Below are 21,148 nucleotides of genomic sequence, written 5' to 3'. Positions count from 1 at the left end.
ACCAAGTGCTAAATAAGCTACATTTACATTATTTCAGACAGCTAAACTGGGTATGGATGCGAGTGCTGTCTGTGTAGGGTCAATGCACTCACTTCCATGTTCCAAACTGCATTTCATACCATTTTAGGGAACATGACACTTCCCAGCACCTTGAATTTGTGGCTCCACATCTCACTGACTTTCAGAAGGAAAGGAGTTACATTTGGGAAACATTAAATCGGGGCCCAGTAATATTTATGGACATAAGGTTCAAGGTCAAATGATTCCGTTTCTGAAAACTAATGTTCGCTTTGGTCTCTGTATGCTGTGGCTAAAATAAGACTTTTTCGTGGTAAATACTTTGTGTGTAGCCAATGTGCCTAAGTTCCACTGCTCATCCTAATCCTTTGTCAGTTTCTGTGCTGTTGAGACTGATGCAACTGGGTGAGGGAGTCAAATCATCATGACGCACTGCTGGTAGATTCCCGTTTTGCCACTGAGATAACAAAAGGCCCTGCACAGCCACACAGGTGTTTTCAACTGTTCTGGCCGGATAGACCTCTGATCAAGTTTGGTGATGTCAATAAACATGTACCGACTTGTGACTTGTCATAACCACAGGTTTCAACTAATGACATTAACAATGGCTCGGCTCTATTTAAGCCTCCCAGTAAGCCACGACTGTGAGATAAGTGAGCTGGCATACACAATGCCAGGACTGTGAAAACTGAAGCAGCTACATGAAATTCAGCCGTAATTCATTTTATTATTCATACATTAGATGTTCCTACTGTGACATGTGAAAATGTCTTCTGTGAAAAAACCCCGTCAATCAAGCTCAGATCGTACCTACACACCCACCCTGTCCTGACGAGAGGTCCAATCAGGCAAAGTAAGTGAAAACACCTGTGTGGGTTGCTGCATGGGGACTTCAAATATTATTTCTAGCCAATTATATTTCAATACAAATTTGTTGTTTCACATTCACCCCTCGTAAGAATAGTGAACTGATTTGTGAAGTGGTTGAATGTTGGTCTTGATAGACATAGCCTTAAAATCTTTGCATCTTTGAATTGCAACAAGCTACGATACTGTATACTGTAAGTGACTTTTGTTTATGTTCAACAACACACCGAAGTTAAAAATATAAGTTCTATCCCTGTGAATTACAGATGAATGGAGGATGGATGAATAGTCATCAAATAATATAGAGTTAATAATATAAGTAATTTCCCCTCAGGTTCAACACTAATTGATTTACATGCTTCAGGTGTTGACTCTACTCTATAGTAGCTTTTGAGACCACAGTTTGCAGCATCTAAATGGATCGCCTTGCCTTAAGCAGCAAAATGACAATCGTACAATGCACAACAGATAATCTGAAATAATCTTTAATAGATACTTACAAACAAATCTACAACAAGGAGTACAAATAAAATGGAAGCTGCAAGCAAGGAAAAGTAAGGTGTGGCACAGTGTGTGCACATCCAGCTGAGTGCTGAATGTGTACCACATCTGCACATTTAAAAATACTACAGTCAACAGGTCTATGATATGGCATTTGACAATATGTTGGCAATCTGACCTTCTTTATTACATTTGTGCAGCACTTTGTGGATTGTCTTTTTCCGTCTTTACATTGCCTTACATCTGAACTGTGCTGATTCAAGCACAATACCGTTTACCTACATAGTCTGCACCCCCCCCACCCTTAAATCTCATAAAACACAAACACTACATCAATGGTTCTCAGCTATGTGGCAGTGAGACCCCAAGGATAGCAGGTTTTCATTGCAACCAACCATTACCCTACAGTAGCGTCTTCACCAGTTGATTTCCATTCTCTGGCTTTATATGTGCAAACGAGTGAAATCAGCTGATGCGACTGGTTGAATTAATAAAAACAGCTCTCTCGGGCCTCGACAGCATGTGGTTGAAAACTAATGAACTACAAAAAGCAGGAGTGACAAAAGATTTTTTAAAAAAGACACTGATTGTATTGAGAAAAATTTCCTGCAGGTGCATGCTACAAATAATCACAGTGGCATTATCCTTCCGTTAAAATTTCCGCTAATGATGTTCCTGTCAGATGCCTGATGGCAAGCAATGGGGCACATGTATATCGCAGCGAGAACTGATAGTGCAGTGAGTGGTGGGAGCTGCTCTTCAGCTGCCTCACAGTGCATTCATCCACAATGCACTTCATACCCCCAATAGAGTGGTCAGCATCTAATTTCTGTGTTGTGTGAACGGAAGATTTCATTCATTATCTATTTAAAAACTACATTTTCTAAAAGCAATTAGGATTTCATGTTATAATTCTCGATTTGACAGGACGTACAAGCTGACATGAGTATGCAATGCCACCTTGTGGTCAGATACTGACAGTGCACCTCTGCACCTTTTTCAATTTCCATCACACAATATTTTTTTTTTGCACAATAGCATTTAAATTTAAAAAGGCTACAAGATAGAAATTCAGAATCATAAAGCCTGGAGGTCACAGCAGAGGTACTGACTACATATGCCACATCAACTTACAAACTGGAGGAGGTACACCAATATGGTGACTGTCATGGCATCGTCTGGATCAGCATGTGCATAGTGCTCAGTGATTCCTGATTTGATAAAGTTAGAGAACACAACTGCAAAGAGTCATAAAAACAGGATAAGAAACTCAAAAACGAGTCCATCCACTGACACAGAAAGCATACTTGTTGAATCATTCATGAGGCTTAGTCAGTCCTGGAGGTTTGAACAATGCTGTCAAACGGGTTCAACCCAAAAAGGATCCCAGAGAAACAGAAAGAGACGAGGGTGTGCTGTGTGTGTTGTGACTGTCAGCGTGGTCATTGGTAGAGCAGGTAGTTCTTGAGAGAGGCTGGCAGGGGCAGTCTATGGATTTCACTCAGACGGTCTCTTCCTAATGCCACCCTCACTGAACGCCTACACAGGTCCATCAGAGAAAGGGGTTCAGCTGGAGGGAGACAAGAGAGGGAGGGGCATGAGGTAGAGCATTTTTTTATGTGTTTACAATGGCAGACATCTCTGAAAATGGGAATTGAACAGCATTAAACCCCTTATCTTTTGTTACCACAGAGAACACAATCAATTTCTTGTAAACTATAAAGCCATTGCTGTGTTTGATACAAATGAAGTAAAATATACCAAAATTATTTGCCTCCATTCATGTTGCCATCAGTTGATATGATTATGAAAAAAATCTTGGATCAAGATGTTGGCACCAGTCTACACAGACTCCAACAGAGGGAAGTTGTTATGATATGAAATCCACTCTGAAGTCATGAAATGGACAAACAGGTATTGACTAAGGAGAACAACTAATAAATTAAATTTAGAATTAGAATTTTTCATTTGTATCAATTGTCAAGGAAAATCTCTTTGTTTTTTTTGGCTGCTTGTCATAAAAAAATGGCTTATTGTAATGGACATTGTGTGTAATTTCAACAAGGAAATATCTGATCAAAGAACAACATGAATGTGACTAAATATTGAGTACTAAACTTCAGTACTTGACAATTTTCAATATGTGCTATAGAAAGATTTTGCTCCTCCTTCAAAAAGTACTGATCAATAGACAGTCCTATTTTACCAGTGACTTTTTGTAGATGTAAACTAAGCCACGAAGACGAAAAAATATTTTTACATATTCTTTGGCTGCAGTACCAACATTGTGTATCCAAATACTGAAACTGATTTTAATATCAGTGTACAAGATAAGGGATTTCCCTGCTCCACATCCAACAGTAAGAGCAATGTCAAATCAAACTGAAACTGGTTTTCATGCCTACCGCTGCATCTGTAGCTCTTCTTTTTCAAAGACCTAAAAGTAGGTCAGGGGATCTGAGCTGAACATAAAAATCTAATGAGCACAGAGCACTTGGGACATGTGGGTAGTACAACATGTTTTGATAAGCACCTATGTTTCCTCATTGAAAGCTCATGACTCTTTTACCATGGAATAATTGGGATTAATTCAATTGGAATCATCTTACATTTGTCTGGAGGGAAAAACAAGCAGCTTGTTTTTTGGTTCATGAACATTAAGTAACACAAAAAACTATGAAGGAGGTGCCACAGCCTGAATGAAAAACAAGGGAAAAGTACAATTAATAGGAAAAGCTAGGACAGGTTATAGCGACATCACGTGTCACTACAACATGTCTTAACTCCTCACTGAAAGCAGGAAACAGTGACATCATTCTCATTTGAGAAACAGCGATTTCACATATATATATTAATTCACATATAATCTGGATGGCAAAGCAAGAATACAAATCAGTCATGTTATCAAATGAACTGCTTTACATAATAGCCAAGGGACAGCCATACTGGTGCAAGTCAGAGACAATAATGCTGCTCTACAGTAACCCCGTCTGCAGTAATATGACAAATCCTCAACTGTCACACCTTTGTTTATTGCTTCAATAAATGCTGTCTGTGGTTATGCAAGAGCTGAACCAAGACAGCATCACAGATCACAAACGCTGTTGCTCATGAGAGAAAAGATTAAACAAGGAAGATTTTAAAAAAGGTTAAAAGTTTGTACTTACGATCGAGTCCATTTATGTACCGGATTCGAATTTCACAGTGTCCCCACACGGCGCTCACTACTGGGTACAGCTTCCTGCCCTTAAGTCCTCTGAACGCCACCCCTAGATAATGTCCATCCACTATGTAACCCAGAGTCCCCTCGTCCATGTCCAAGACTACTAAGAGGGAGTCTGGGATTATGAAGGTGTCGTCTGGCTCGAGGAAGCCTGGGTAGGTTTTTCCTGGGAGGTTCTTGCCATCATGGTAGAGTTTACTCCTGCACAGGTCCCAGCCCCACGACTCAGCGTTGCTTCCCACCAAAGCTGTGTAGCCCACCGAGTGTAGCGGGGCGTCACTTGTAGCCACTCCGACCACAGCGTGTGTGCCCCTCTGACGCATGGCCCAGCTGATCTCCCACACGTGCAAGCCCCTTGTGTATCCAACGCGGCCCCGGATGGCGTCCGTGCTCTGAGCCACAGGGTGCCTGTGAAACACCAGCTTGTTGTCGTCCTTGACGAAGATATTGAGGGAACGGTCATCATTGTTCCACGAGTGCTGGACCTGGACATCCACGCTGGCAGGTGGCATGTCCAGCAGCAGATCCAGTCGAGACGGTTTGGTGTGACTCAGGGCCTGTAGCTCCAGCTTCAGGGGGCTGAATGCCGGATCCCGCATATCAATGGTTTTGATGCCACCTGGGACTTTTTGCCCCATGCTCGGGGTCGTTATAGCAGCTCCTTCTTCTTCCTCCTCCTCCTCCACCACCACCACCACCACTGCCGCCGCCGCCTCCTCCTCCTCCTCCTCCTCCTCCTCCTCCCCCCTCCTCAAATAATAATGGGGGGAGTGATTAGCCTTAGACCCTCTCCTCCACTGTGCTCCTTCAAAGCCTAGGAACAGGTTTGAGCTCCCTCGGCCACTAGATGCAGACAGCCAAGGTCAGACCAGGTGTTGTCTGAAGCCCACCTGGAGAGATTAGAGGAGATGAATTAAAAAAAGACAAGTTAATTACTCACTAATCTAATTAGCAATCTTCTGTTTGTACCAGGAAATGTCAGGAAACATCAAATCCTACAAAACAACAAGCTAAACATAGAGGAACATTGTAAGACCATCCTTATCATGCCATGACGCCCTTTGACAACAAAATGGTAGATCTGCTATAATGACATCATACAGCATTTGTTGTAAATGTTACAGTGCATGTTTACGTTTAACGGGAAGTTCACTCAATATTTTAAAGCTATTCATTTGGTAATCAGTGGACAACAACTGATATTAACTGCAGAGCTGTTCAGTGACCTCAAAAGTGGCTTTGTTTTCATGTTATTCTTAAAGAAGGCAGTGTCCCATGACCTAAGAAATCTGAGATGTAAAGCTAAACACAAGCACACACTGATAACATTATCAGTACACAACAGCAAGGACCATGTATCTGCTGACCGTGGCCTCATTTCCTACAGCCGTAGTAACAATGTACTCTGATTGTCATGTATTTACCCACAGCCATTTCAACTTAATGTAAAATTTGGAGCAGTCAGAGAGTAGATCAAGACTGTATGGTGTTGTTCTTCCTCCCTACCAGTTCACTATAACGTTGAGTCAACATGACAGACAAGACCAACAAGTTTCTGCCACTCAGTCATAAATGTATTTTCTAGATTGAAAAGGTTATATAGTTCTTATTGTATTAAATCATTTATTTAACCAGGTAACAAGTCTGATTGAGATTTAAATCTCTTTTTTTTTTATGAGTTACATGAAAACACAAACAACACAAACAGACAAATACAACTTGCAATACACACAAATGGAATGCATGTGCATTCAGCTGCATTCATAAAGAGAAGATCCCGGTAATCCAATACAGCTAAAATGTTGCTGAAATCAAGTGTTTCCTTGCCTGGAGGGAGAAACAAGACTTATTCCTCAAAAAGAAAATTGATTAAGTTTCAGCTTGGAAACAAGGTTTTCAGTGTGTGATTTGAATGTCAGGTTCTGATCAATAATAATAATAATAATAATAATAATAATAATAATAATAATAATAATAATTCAATACTTATCTCAACCCCTTGAGGAGTTGAGATAAGATGAATTTGTCACCTTTTTGCCATTTGAAAATAGCATGACTTTAAATTTGACTGCATTTAACACCAATTTAGGTTAAGTTAAAAAGGGGTTTGCACTACTGAAGTGGATGAGCAGTAGACAACTATCATCTACATAAAAATTGAAGCATGAAAAATTATCACAGAGAATACAATTATGGAGAAAAGCAATGGTCCCTGAATGGCACCCTGTATACTGGATTGGACTATTAACAGTGAACAGACTAGCCTAGATCGAAAAACTGCAGTTCAACATTTAATAACTGACAGGGTTTAGCTGCTGTGTACAGTCTTTCTAGACAAATGGCTAACTAGGGTTGGGCAGTGTGACAGTATATATGAGACAATATAAATTTGTAATCTGTCAGAGATTGTGCCATACACTTTTTACCATGGTAGCTATCACTTTAACATGTTTGGTCACATTGGTCAATTGTAGGCAATGCTGCAATGCTGCAAGACTGCTTTATTGGATTTTCAATGATTTTTCCATCTGCATGGTTAAAGTACTTTGATTTTCAAATCACTGGATTAGCAAAAAACATAAATCTCATGATTGTATCCATTAACATTTTCTCAATCAATTTTCCAGAAAAATGTAGCATCCCACTATTGCAACATCAAATTACATTATACCTAGGAAGGCACCTGCTTAAAGCTTTACATTTAACAATTGAAGAGCACAGCAAATGCATCCTATATTTGTTGAACTGTGCCTTTGTGATGATTTTGGATCTATGGTAAAGACAACAATTGGAATAAAGCTGTTAAATTGTGCTTTTAAGTGTTATGTTTTAATAAATTCTGTTTTTGATAAACTTGCATGATTAGAATTTCACAGTCACACACTTGGAGACACTATTATCAAGAAATCAGCTAATAACAGTTATGACTAATTTTGAACTTTTTTTTTTTTTCTTAATAACTGTAGATCAATAACTAATTTTGAACTTTTTTGACATCTGTAGATCTACAAAAGACATGTCAGTGATGCACTACGATATGCTTTCATGTTAATCTTAATGTACCTGATCCATAGATCAATATTCTCTCTTGATCCTTATAAATTTCCATGGGGTTTATAAAACATTCAGATTCATGTAGTGTACAGAGATATGCTTGTTTAAACTGGCAGACACCCATGTTATTATGTGCTTCTTTTGCTAAGTGACTCATTCATGATTACGCCACACAAACAACATAAAAAAAAAAAAAAACACTGAAATCTTATTTGATTAGCTGTCCTCAATTTTACGCATTACTTCTCCAGCTTTTCTTGATAAAGCAGAGTCAATCCAAGAATCTGTGATGTCATGATGTTGCCAATTTCAGCCACTTATTAAGCAGCTACAACAGAAAGAGCCTGACAACCTAACAGAGGGGACAACTCATGGGCTTATTTTTTAGTGCCTCAAAATCTCCAAACCACAATCAGAATGAACTTTATTTGGTCAAATGATAAAAACAATTTTAGGTGTAAACTATCATGGTTTTATGGCATTATGATTGTTTTAAAATTTAATAGTGTTGGTTTTAGAAAAGCAGCACTTAACAGCAAAAAAGTAGATCCATGACCCTCAATGGGCTGAAACATTATTCAGCTAGTCTGAAAGTGAAATATTCCCACAAACTCCAAAAATAGGAAAAAAGAGGGGAAAAACTCCAGCCATTTCCTATTATATGGCTGTCTAGTCAGAGGGCAACAGGAAAAGCAGTAATAAAACGTCTGGCTTAAAAAAATAAGCCAGTTCTGTCGTATTTGAGGGACACAGCTTTTTTCAGGCAGAAAGAGTTTCAAGAAGACATAAACTTGACAATAAAAGCCTGATGAATACCTGCAGTGCTTCACTATACTGACTCCATTACAAAAGACCACAGCTGTGAAAGGGCACTTCCAGTTTATTACTGAGAAGCCTGAATATAACTGTTAAAACACCATCTTATACCCAATTTTTACATTTCTTTATTATAACTTTAACAAGGCAGCTGATGCCAACAGGACTACTTTAGGTCAATAGTCAGGCCATTCTTTTATAGTGAAAACCCTATTTGGCCTGATACCCCACACTTCGCATTAAGGATCAGTATCCCAAAGACATGACGTGACTTTTTGTGGGTGCAGGTGTGACTACTGCCGCTCTTTGGTCTTCGTGTTTTGGCCTGTGTTGCAGTAAGGCTGTAGAGAGCATTGTGTAATGTGGAAAACTGTGCTGCTGGGAAGGCCACTCTAATTGAATTGTAGACAAGAGTTCATTGAGAAGTGCTTTGGCTCTTCTTCTAATGCAAGTAAACAACCATTTAAATGGGTCATGTCTCTTCAGTGATTGGAAAACAGGAGGGAAGAAAAAGCAAGCAGCGGGTGGCCAGCATCTGAATGTAAACAATCTCTTTTTCAATGCCTGTCCAGCATTCAGGGAGAGTGAAACATGTTAATTTGCACACCCTTTGAGCCAGGAGTTTACCAATTCCTCTCCCTGTGGCAAAGGGCCACCTTACAGCGCACACAATATGCAAATCAAAACTAAAAGAACAATAAAAGGTCTTCCCACATTTACCTTGGACTTCAGAACAAACATATCCATTAGTAGAATAAAAGGTGGCTTGTGGAGGGATATATTTGAACTGGGATGCCTGCCTGGGCTGTTTGGGGGTCCTGGGCCCCTGGGTTGGTTTGGAGCTGATTAAAATGCAAGAGGAAGGGCTCGCTGGACTTGCTGGGCCAAGGAAACACTTGTGTCTATTGTAAGGCCCAATTTAAACTGGTCCCACCTGAACTTAAGTCCTAGCCTGTTTGTTGACCTGCTGAGTACATAAAGCTCATGATTTAGCCTACCAAAGACAAAGTCATCCATTGTATGGATGCAATGCTTGAACATGTTATGTATTATGGAGTTCCTTAATATTATGTAGTCTAGCACTTTGCTATGACTTGTCTAAAGATGAAATTTAAACTGAAACTTAAAGTGTTTTAGCTTTGAACAGGTTAAATATATATGATTTAGTTTACTTTTATTGTACTTTGCTTTGTTTAATTACATTATCTTTAGTGCACTCATGTTCCAGTTTATTAGGTACACCTAACTAAAACGATTGCAGTCCAATATAACAACTCTGCAAATCATATCATCATGACGGTTACAAAGTTCTATTTTTGTTGATTCAACTTTCATTGTGGTCATTTCTGATGTTGTAGTTTATGATGCTGTTGAATTGTAAAGTGTAAGACTGAGAGGCATTTCTAATATTAGGTCTACCTTCACTGGCATAAATGGGGTGGACAAAATATTAGAAACACCAACATCCTATTTATATCAATTAGGAGAGACCACATTATATTCAAAGCACCTATGAGTATAATCAATCTACTCACAGCCCCCAGAATAACTATAAAGCTGAACCAGCATTTCTCTACAACAGTTTTAACAAAAACTGAACCTATTGTAACCTTCATTAAAGTTAAGGGTATTGGCAGCTCTATTAGAGCGCATTACCTAAAAGCAAGTATCCCTAATAATGTGGCAACTGAGTAGATGTAGGCCTTCTGGACAGTTAAACCATAATAGCTTGTCATGCTAGCTAATGTAAAAGCAGTCTAATCTTCAAATAAGCTCTCGTGGGCCTGGGAGCCGTGTGCTCCAACCTCGAGGAGCGTCCACGCGACCACAGACTGGAGCAGCACATGAATCGAACGTTACTAGTCGTTGATTTGCAACATTGTTTCTGTTTACCTGGAGCTCGACCGCGTTCGAACGTTTGTTACACAACAAGAAACCATCGTTGTTAGCATAAACAGAGACACAACATGGCTCGTGTTAACGAGGGACTAAGACAGAACAACTTAACACTCCTTACAAAACTGGACTTTTGGGGAGGGACAGCATTTTACGTGTCTTGTTTTCGACATCAAACATGTTAATATGATGTAAAGAGGAACACTAAAACCGAAACAAACGCTTCGGCAGCTTCCATATGAGCAGAAAACAGAGGGAGAAGGGAAATAAAAAGCACTCAGCAAACAGACCTTTACGAGGCAGTGAAGCAGCAGAGTGGATGACACCGGGTAAGGCTGTAGAGTCTCCACTTACTCCATCGTAGTTTTCTGTGTCCTTGTCGTCAAAGCTTTTACCATATCAGGCAGGACATGAATTAGGTGAATGATGGCTGCTCTCTCTAACATCTCTCACATCACGTGGTAAAATGCTCCCAGCTGCTGTGCTAGATTAGGACCTCCCTACTGACGGTCAGCAGTCACGGCAAAGTTGGTTGCATATTGGTATTGCAGTTTATGCGGGTTTTTTGTGGTTATATAAATGTATTCATGAAACATGTGCATCTGCAATGATGCACACTTTTGAGATTTGCTAAGATAAAACTATACACTGATTGTTACGAGTTTTACATTTACACAGCTGCATCAATTAGTCGATTAATAGATCTATTTTCATAATCGATAATTGTTAAGGACATTTTATATTCAAAAATGCCAATGCAAAAAACGTTTGATGGATGTTGGTCAGACATATGAAGACATCACCTGGGACTCTGAGAAACTGTTTAATGTTCTACAGAACATTGATTCATTAAAAAAATAATCAAAAGACTAATAATGAAAATAATTCTTAATTGTAGCCATACAATCAACACAATGGGCCTCATTCACCAATATCTTCTTAAGTATTTTCTTAAATTCTTTCTTAAGTTGCTCTTAAGATAGTCCTCAAGAAAACTCTACGTCAGATTCACGAACGTGCTCTTAAACCGCAGAATTGTGAGCACCTGTGTTCTTAGATTGATGAATACCAATCTCCTTATAAATTGAAAGCGTGTGGCAGTTGGTCCTGTACAGACACAGACAGAAGTCACAAAGAGATACCGTAATCGAAAGTTGAGAAAAGCCAAAACGAAAATCGGAGCACCGGAAAACGCAATAAGCACTTATTTTGCTCAAAGTTGTAAGCACTCAAATGTTTGTAAGAGTGAATCCCAAATTAGAAAACACTGGTGAATGTCAGAATCTTCATAAAAGTGATAAAAAAGTGCGTAAGTGGGTTTTCTTCTTAAGAATGGTTGGTGAATGAGGCCCATTGAAATTTCATTGTTGAATGTAGCTTTAACTTGTATTCTGTAATTTTCCATTTTCTTTTAGAGTTCACATTCACAAAAGGCCTCACACTATAATTCACGTATTTTATATTTCAGTACTGATTTGTGAAATGTTGTTTCTCAGTATTTTTCAACATATATTGTTTTCTAAAAAAATCATCTTAAATACTCTTGTGGCAACTAAGTGGCATTTATAATAATAATAATAATAATAATAATAATAGGAAAAATAACAATAAGAAGAATAAGACTTATAATTCATTATTAATTATATAGCTGTAAATAATAATAAACTAGTATTGTTATAAAATCAAGTCAGACTGTAAAAAGTGCTTACGTAACATGCTCAAGTATCAAAAACTACTGAATTTTTAAATTGTCATTGTACATTTTTATTTACATGGACAAAGGACACTCACCAACGCACACGCACACACACACACACACACACACACATAGAAGGAGGAACATGAAAAATGTGGCTTTGCAGCTATAAGTCATAAGGAAAAGTAGTTATTACATTTCAAATATATGGTTGTAGGAACATAAAAATATTCAATGAAATATTGAAATATCACATTATTTTCAAAACTATCACATAGATAAATTGACTAATTTGACAAAAATATACATTGGGGACTCAAAATTCTTGAGTCTCTGATTTTTGTGTCCCACTAGGTACACACAAAATTGCACAAACAATTTTGACATATTCAAAATAGAAAACAAAAAACTTAAAATATACTGTATATTGGTATAAATAAATAAATATAAATATGAATTTATATTTGTTCATCAATGACTGAAATTAAATATGTTTACTGAAGATGTAAAATATCCACTTACCAGCAGCTCCCAATATAAAACTAACTTCAGGCCACCACAGGATCTTTCAATGTGTAACCTCAACTGCAGACACTGCACTACACTACACTGGGCTCACATGCTGTACAAGGCAGGTAGGACCTCACAAAGCCCCTGTTCATTTACATCTTTGTTAGTTATACAGTTAGATAGGAAATTAGACATGGATTGATAGTGAAACTATAAAAAGCTGCTTTGGACTTATCTGTGGTACATTCTGTGAGAGGGGTATATTCACCGTGAGGGTTTGGTATCTTTATAACGAATATGCCAAAAAAACAGTAGAATGTTTCTTTCCTGCTGTACTCTACTTATATCTTCTTAAAATTTGTTCTTGGATAGGATTATGCTGTTATGGTCGACTCTGGGGAAATGCATGTGATGTGTGATGATGAAAGGAACCATAATTGATAATCCACATTCCAATCTGTTAAGTACACACACACACACACACACACACACACACCATATGACCAACTTCAGTAGGAGCATGATATTATCGACAGCACCAGTGAACTATGATTGCTCACACACTGAAACGCTGGTGCACCTTTTTGTTAAACTTGACCCTCAGGCCATTCAGTCCTCCACTGACATGGTTTAAAAAAGCAGAGAATGACGTTAAAACGAGCGGAGATCTTTGACATCAGTCACTGCTGCTCAGTAAGTCAGAATCATACTCCACTGACTGACACACTGACCCATGGGGAATGTCAAATATGATGACTGACTATTTGGACTGACAAGGATGATGCACCCTGCACACGACCTTCATGCGCTGGACAACTGATGCAGTCACTTCTAATCTTTCAAACAAATATCTTTAGTAACAGGAGCTTCTTCACAACAATAAGGCCCATTCATAAAGAGACAAGCACAGTCATGTTTTCCATAGCAGTAAATATAAGCCCTTATTTTGTTTCATTTACTGTACGAGACACAGACTACTGTAAAAGCTTGCTTAGAATTTCCTGCAACCTTGTGTGAGCCCGAGCATTCACATGCACCATATTTCACCTGAGTGTTGGAAAACACTAGGACATTGTCGCCATCTAGTGGTTTCTGTGGAATAGACACCTCCTACTTGAGGTTCAGAGTCTCGCAGTCAGTCTGCAAAAAAACTCATACACTTCCTTAATGTATCACTTATTCTGATTATCATTTAATTCCTTGCAGAATCGCATGATACATGTTGCATGTGGTGGCACATACACGTATTATGAACAAGTGCTGCAAAGATGAGTGAACAGTGAACATCTTCCTCCTCTTCGCTTCCTTCTTAACTTCAGCACTCATGCATATTTTCACATTTGGTATCTGATTTCTTTGTGACAAGGACTGGAATTAATAGGAGATTTAAAATGACCTTATTTGTCCACTGTGTGAGGCGTCTGAAGGTAACGTGGCTCATTTTACATCCTTGGTGGGGAACATAGCTTGGCGACTTGAATTACTCCCCTCAGCTCATCTCACAGTGAAAATCCCATTTTCCCATGCCGTGATGGTGCAATGTGCTGAGCTTGGTGATATCTCAGGGCCCCTCCACAGTGGAGGAGGGGAGTGCAGACATGCTTACTGCCTCCCTTTTAGAAACCATCATTTCAGCAGGATCGATAGTACGTCCCACTCCATGGCAGGCAGAGTGCACTGCCTCTATAGAGGGGGGTAGTGGGTGGTGGTGGTGGTGGTGGTGGTGGTGGTGGGGGGGTATGTGTGTGGACAGCTGCATCAAGGCAAGTCCGAGCAGCACACGCAGCCAAGGTGAATGATCGCATGCTGCGTCAGACACTCGGCTCCTCACTTGTTCTGAGATGCAGTTTCTGAGGAGGACCAGTGGGTGGATGCTGTCCTCAAGTGGTAGCTGCAGTTGCAGGCTCCACACTGATACAGCTTGTGAACTAGTTCAGCCGTCAGGTACCTGATGTTCTGAGTTTTTGTCTCCTATCTTACTCACAAACGTGCCTTGGGATGAGTAAAGATCTGCAACTGCTGCAGCTTGCATAAAACCCTCCTGATGCCTTTTTTTGAATCGTCCTACACCTCTTTGACTGTATTGGAGGTTGAGCACTCAAATAGATTCATGCTGTAGGTGAGAAGACATCTCATGTTTCAGTGGACGGCTTGCAATATAAGACCTGCACAGTCCACATTCGTATAGCAGAAATCCTTAGACAGCGATAAAAATAATCTTTACCAGTTATTAGAGTTGTGTGCATGGACAGTGAGGTTTAAAAATTCATTCACTCTGGGAATACAGAGCTCTGCTTGGTTATTTATAATAACATAGTGCTGTATATTGTTCAAGAAGCCCAGTGAGAAAACATAACACACTATTCTTTTAATTTTCCGTTAGCAGCCATGTTTCATTTTTGTAACATTTAACTCTTTTTGAGAGAATTCTACAAAAACTATTGATCACAATATTTTTGACAGACACCAAATTTACAAATAGGGCTGCAACAAATCATAATTATCATTATGGATTGATCTATTATCAATTAAACTATTTTCTCAATTCCTCAATTAATTGTTTAGTGTATAAAATGTCCTAAAATATTGAAAAAAGCCTGTCACAGTTTCCAATTTCTTGTTTTGTCAACCTAAAAGTCCAAAACCAGAATTATATATTCAATTTACAATGATATAAAAACAGACAAAAGCAGCACATACTCTTACTGGAGAAGCTAAAACAAATGAAGGTTTGGCTTTATGACGACTTACGACGCACGATTATCAAATTAGTTGCTGATTAATTTCCTATAAACTGACTAATCAATCAGTTTATTGATTAATTGCTGCATTTCAAAGTTTATTGACAAGCAGTTAATTTAATTTATAATATTCCAAAATAAAACCTGCAAACATGTATTTAGCATGTACTGTACTACTGTGACTTTGAGAAGAGTGCCTGCAGGTTTAGATTAAGCAAAGGGCGTCAGTTAAGAGAGGTGCACCACTGCGGGACAGGGGGATGTGGATGGGACAGGATGTGTGGTGCAGTACGAGCATCCCCTCTGCTCAGACCGCTGCTCATTTGTCAAGTTGCCTGCAGACTTGAATGGTGCATTGCTGCTAAAACACAGAGAGGCAATCAGCAGTGGAACAGCACACCTCCAGGGAGGGGTCCCAGGTGGATGAGAGTCTCCTTGGATGATCTGCAGATTAGGGGGGGGTCTTTTCCTCAAGAATAGCCGCTCAGCACACACCAGAGGACAGATTCATACAGAACTGTTTCATACTGAGAGACATTTGTATACCTGTTTTTTTTTTTTACAGTGAACAAAAAGGAGCAGCATGGCTGGCATATTAATCAAATCCAGCCTAACACCACAGAAAATGTGATTTTGAGTTTGCTATCAGAAATTGAGTAAACTGTGCAGCATCCTTTGAGCACTCCAAGGAAACAAATCATAGAAGAAGGAGAGTACTTGTTACATTTTCCACTTTTACAATAAAACATCAGTTTTCCAGTGTGGTTTCAATCATCTGACAGACTTTATTGTCATTCGTTTGGCTTACTCAGACTCTGTCCTTGCATATGAGCAGCACTGAGATCTTCTCTATACTGGGACATGCAGAGAAGCCGAGTGAGGTCACAGCATTAATGACGGCCTGGTTATGCTGGCTGACGTGGCAGTAGACGGGCAGACCTAGAGAGCTCATCCTGCGGATCAGAGCCAGAGACAGAGCCAGGAGGTGACCGGCTCGTCTGTACTCTGGTCGGGTGTAGGCCATCCTCAGCTCACACAGCTCATCAGACAGCATCCAGGACGCGGGGCGGCCCTCCTCATCCATCACACAGTGGTTTGGCAGATGGCGGATACAGGCTCTCACATGGTTGAGGCTATCCTGGTTGCCTCCATAAGGCAAGTGTGTGTCCACGAGCTCAGCGTGGGACTCATCCAGAATGGAAACTGGCAGCAGCAACACCTTCCTGGACCACAGAGAAAAATATGAACAGAGATTATGAACATAAATCAGTGAAATGTTCATCATATTTTCTAATCCCACTCATCGATTTAAAAAGTAATGGAGCTGTCCTGAATTGAGGTCATGAACAAATTTCAGAAACTCACTCTTGCCAGTCCGTATTCTCCGGGCTGTAGTGGATGAAGGTGTTATAACCCCCATATTCTGTGATATCTAGCCCACTGAGAGTGGCAAGTTCTTTGATGAGATCACAGTGTGAGCTTGGTAAACCTTTCAGAGACACAAAAGCAAATTTGCTTTAATTTACCTTCATCATTATGGTCAGACATGCACCAATCCTCAACTCCTGGAGTCCAACAGTCCAACACCAGAGCTCTCTTTTCCCCAAATTTAATACCTGTATTGCACACTGCATGGGACTCATTGGAATCATTTTTTACTGTACATAAGGTAACATGAGTGCAGGGATTACTGTGGCACCAAAAGCTGAGTCAGCTGACCTCCATGACTGAATGGATGTACCTGATTGCAGAGACACAAAATTAAAAAAATTTAAAAAAAAAAGAAAGAAAAAAAGACATTTGCTGAATAAGGTCAATATCAGCACTGATATCATTTCAGCACATCACGTCACATCAGTGCCTTAATCGTGGCATGGGCAAACAAAATGATTTGTTCAGGAAACATCAGATTTTTCATCTGTTGTTTAAAACTACACACAATAACTGCTTAAAATATATAAGTGCATATATGATCTGATATTAATCTGCATTTTGGAAGTTTCAATAAGTGAAAACACATTCACTATTTTCAAGCGCAAACACAAATATGTTTGAAAAAGCCACATTTAAGTTTAAAGAATAAGTCTGATCATATTATTTATGTTTCTTATTGTGAAACATAAAGATTATTATGTTTCTTAATTCCCTGAAAAGACCAAAACCAACACTGACTTTTTCCTACCAACAAGTATTGTCCATGTATCTAAGTGATATAGCTTATTCCTCTGTGCTATAGACCTCCAATGTTCCATTAAAACACATGACTGAACCACATTGTTGCACTGGGTGACATGTTTCTTCGTTGCAATGAAAACACACACTGTAGTTTATTTTGAGTTGATCCCACTGTCCTGTTGCCAGAAACACTCACTGTATCACACCACAAGTGTTTTAATCTGCAGGTGAAAATTTACTCTTGTTTGAGTAATAAGTAGTAAGAGTAGTGCCCAGCTGTTTTAAGAAACCACTGAGCCTTTTTTAGTTCAAGTATATATTTGTGATCCACCTATAAAGTTTTCAATCTTCACAAGTAACCAATGGGCCTCAGGGCAGAGAGCTACACACTGCCTGGGGAAGTCGGTTTCTGTCTTTGCATGTAATTTGTTGACAATAAAAAAAAAAAAAAACACAGAATATTGCAGCCTCATCCTTTAAGTACTTTGCTAATCTCTTCAGTGAATAAAAGACATTAAACTCTGAAATAGTGTTGTAATAAATCAGGGAAGTTAACGGTTACACTCAACCAAAAAGCACTGTTGTTGGATGTCTGTGTCTGTACCATGCATCACAGTTACAGTATAATCACAGGTCTATTTCACAGATGAAAACTAGACATGAGGTAGAAATGCACTCTAATAAAAATACTATATATTGCTATGACAACGGATAAAAATAACAAATTGCAGCCTCAATTATTCTAAAACATCAGTTAAGGAAATGTTATGCCTTCATTCTTTCACTCTACCTCTGAATATGAGTCCGTTCCTCCAGTTTACCACCCTCTCATTAAGCAGCAGACTTCTCAGAGTTTCTGGGTTCTTGGTGAAGACGGTGCATATGTCAGGAATCACACTGGAGCTGCTGCTGCTGCTACTGCTGCTGCTGCTGCTACTGCTGCTGCTGCTGCTGCTGAAATGCTTCACAGGCAGATTCAGACATCAGCAGGCCACTCCGGAGGCGCCTGCAAGTCGTCTATCTTTGTCCCCGTGTGCTATACCTGTTTTTGACGGTAACAAATGGCAGTGGTGAATGTAGGCCAGGAGTCAACGCACATCTCCAGGTGACACAAGTTGTTGTGTAGGATATGCAACACTCCTCCAAGAACCTGGAATGGAGAACACAATACAGCAGGGGAAAAGACCAAAATAACAAGTGGCTCTCCATCTCTGCAGCTGAAAACAGCACACAAATAACACTGGAGACTGAATTCAGCAGAGTGGAGTTTGTTCTACAGTCATCAACCGACATTCTCTTTTTCTATTAAACACAAGGTTGTTTTCTGCCTTACTACCACACTAACATTAATGATTCATTAAAAAAAAAAACAGCTGCATTACAGTGATGGACTGTGGCAGCTCCCTGTAAAGGATATTTTTCATCAGAGTGAGGTCCTTGACTGCTTTCAAGATGATCATTTTGGTGTTTGCACAGTAAACTGGCCACGGTTTTCACTTTGTTCAGAGTCAAGGCGCGCAATGTCACTGTGAAACAGAATATTCACAGGTGTAATTTAGCTGGTTTACAGCTCAACGGGCATCTACATACCACTGCCCCCAGATAAGATAAACACGGAGTCCAAAGTTTTCATGCTTTATACAAGGAGTATTTACTTTACCTGACCTTGAAAGAACACATTTAACTGCACTCATCTTAACGAAGCACTGAGAAGAAATCCACACAAAAATGCATTTTTTAATACGGTTTATCGTAAAATATTACATACAGACGCTTGAAATTGATATTATATGTCTGTAAACGCCTAATCAAGACTTCCCTGCTGCAGTCTCTCTCAGTTAAGGCTGATCTGTGTGTTATGCTCTGCTACAACACCACTGTAGACCGGCTGCCGCTGACACTGACAGCTGACAGAGCTGCAGCTCGTTCACCACAACAGAGCAGCCAGCTGTCAGAAGTTCAGCCACTCACCATGATGTCAATCCATCATAGACCTCTTACTAGTATCTCTCTCATACTGAGGGAGAAACTGATGACTCCTCGCACTTCATATGTTTCGCATATCCAGCTCTGCCTCTCAGAACAGGGTCTTTAATGTCACCGTGAGTAATGTCGTCAGTTATTCTTTAATAAAATCGAAAAGAGCGCATCCTTGTCAGTGAAATAAAAGATACCTGGAATACTTCGTCTGTTGTGAATTCAAAACGGTTAACTGCTTGTACGTCCGTGTGCTTACAGTCGTTCCTGCACAACCACATTTGACCTGTTTAGGAGTTGACAGTGTGTCTTTTTCACTCCACTTGGCCTTGGGAGGAATCTGCTCAGCTTTGCAAAATGAGGTCAGCAAAGAAGCCTTGGCGCAGTGAAACACACCACGCACCTTCTTCTACTAAGTCAGGATCCCATCATTCACTCTATCTCTATGCCACAAGGACTGAACTGAGCGGAGAGAGGAAGATTTTTGTAAGTTAATTTATTGTTAGCTAGCCTCAATTATCTCCTTTTTGACTCTGTTTTTCATTGGTTCCCCCAGAGTCTATGGTCACGTATGCTCATCGAAATCTTTTTTTTTTTTTTACATCAGATTTTCAGGAATAAATTCTGCAGTTCTTTACACCCAAAAGAGACAGTAAATCTTCACAGCACGGCTTTTTAAATCTACATTTTCAAAGACCCAGGAGTCACTCGTCAGTTAAGGCAATTCTCCTCCTTGACTAAGGACTACTGAGAATTAGTCTGAATTGATGTGTAAACCAAGCAAGCTGCTGAGCTTGTGAATCAATGTGTCTATTATCTTTTCCGGACAGATCAATGGAGCCGGGGAATTGGCTGTGAATGGCAAAAAAGAAAAAAGACATGCAAACTCACCTGCCAATGGTTAGACTTAACTCCATTATCTGCGCGTGTCAAGACTGTCTATACCTGACAGATAACCTTTTTCCCCTCAGATGAGCATTGCCTCAGTTTTGTTACAGCTCATGTCTGATAAGGTGTAAGTCAATGACAACGTCCTGTTATGACAGCAGGTACAAAAAAAGGGAGGCAGTTTTTACCAGACCTTAATGCGAATCATAAAAATGAGTGACTGTTCGTGTATGTACAACATTCAATGAACTGCACAGACGACTCAACTCCAAATCTCCACACAAATATGATCTATGAGCTTTAACACACGTTCATACATTCTGCCCTTGGCTGGGCTAACAAGAAAGAATATTAAGAAGAGTGGAGAGCCAGAGGCGATGAGGTGACAGCAGCCAGGTAAAGCACAGGGAGGTAATCTAATAGGACATGTAAAAGGGCCCCTCCTCATGGCTTATTCATCACAGGGGATGCCATTACTGAGAATGGCATGGGCTATGTGAGGGATATGCTGGCGGGGGCATTTTCCCTGGTGTCACAGAGTACAGGGGAGAGGACAGATGCTGCGAGGCTCGGCAGACTGATGCAGTCGCAGCGCTGCATGCAGATCTTTCATGCAGGGAGTGATGCTTCACTCTCAGCTGATTGCAATTTTCGCATGATACACAACCTGTGATTCATGCTGACACTGACTGATATGGACAGCCTCGTGCAGCTGATCCCCAATAGTCAGAGATGCTCCATTATGTGACTTTGCTGATTCAGTAATCTGTAGCAGCAGTGGTATAT

General features: G+C 39.8%; 2 protein-coding genes across 2 annotated transcripts; both read right to left on the bottom strand.

Annotated features, from left to right (window-relative positions):
* Positions 1–1,354: 1,354 nt before the first annotated feature.
* spsb1 (splA/ryanodine receptor domain and SOCS box containing 1) lies at positions 1,355–5,275 on the bottom strand. The gene is made up of 2 exons (XM_022741692.1): positions 4,554–5,275; positions 1,355–2,956 (listed from the first exon to the last, which is right to left on the bottom strand). The coding sequence occupies exons 1-2, from the start codon at positions 5,245–5,247 to the stop codon at positions 2,829–2,831; spliced, it is 822 nt and encodes a 273-aa protein (XP_022597413.1). The 5' UTR covers positions 5,248–5,275; the 3' UTR covers positions 1,355–2,828.
* A 10,855-nt stretch (positions 5,276–16,130) lies between these two features.
* LOC111219205 (glycine N-acyltransferase-like protein 3) lies at positions 16,131–18,957 on the bottom strand. Its single transcript, XM_022741818.1, has 4 exons — positions 18,880–18,957; positions 18,595–18,647; positions 16,688–16,837; positions 16,131–16,545 (listed from the first exon to the last, which is right to left on the bottom strand). Exons 1-4 carry the CDS (start codon positions 18,955–18,957, stop codon positions 16,131–16,133), a joined length of 696 nt encoding a protein of 231 aa, XP_022597539.1.
* Between the last annotated feature and the right edge of the window lie 2,191 nt (positions 18,958–21,148).

This window comes from Seriola dumerili, unplaced genomic scaffold, assembly GCF_002260705.1.
Source record: "Seriola dumerili isolate Sdu_G_001 unplaced genomic scaffold, Sdu_1.0 BDQW01000056.1, whole genome shotgun sequence".
Taxonomy (NCBI): domain Eukaryota; kingdom Metazoa; phylum Chordata; class Actinopteri; order Carangiformes; family Carangidae; genus Seriola; species Seriola dumerili.
This window is presented reverse-complemented; position numbering and strand designations above follow the sequence as displayed.

Excerpts from the sequence above, each read along its gene's own strand:
- spsb1 (XM_022741692.1), bottom strand. The coding sequence starts at position 5,247 with ATGGGGCAAAAAGTCCCAGGTGGCATCAAAACCATTGATATGCGGGAT. Across the intron at positions 2,957-4,553 it reads GTACATAAATGGACTCGATC|CTGAACCCCTTTCTCTGATG; the intron begins GTAAGTACAAAC and ends GTCTCCCTCCAG.
- LOC111219205 (XM_022741818.1), bottom strand. The coding sequence starts at position 18,957 with ATGATCATCTTGAAAGCAGTCAAGGACCTCACTCTGATGAAAAATATC. Across the intron at positions 18,648-18,879 it reads AGCTGCCACAGTCCATCACT|GTTCTTGGAGGAGTGTTGCA; the intron begins GTAATGCAGCTG and ends TCTCCATTCCAG. Across the intron at positions 16,546-16,687 it reads GAGAATACGGACTGGCAAGA|GAAGGTGTTGCTGCTGCCAG; the intron begins GTGAGTTTCTGA and ends TCTGTGGTCCAG.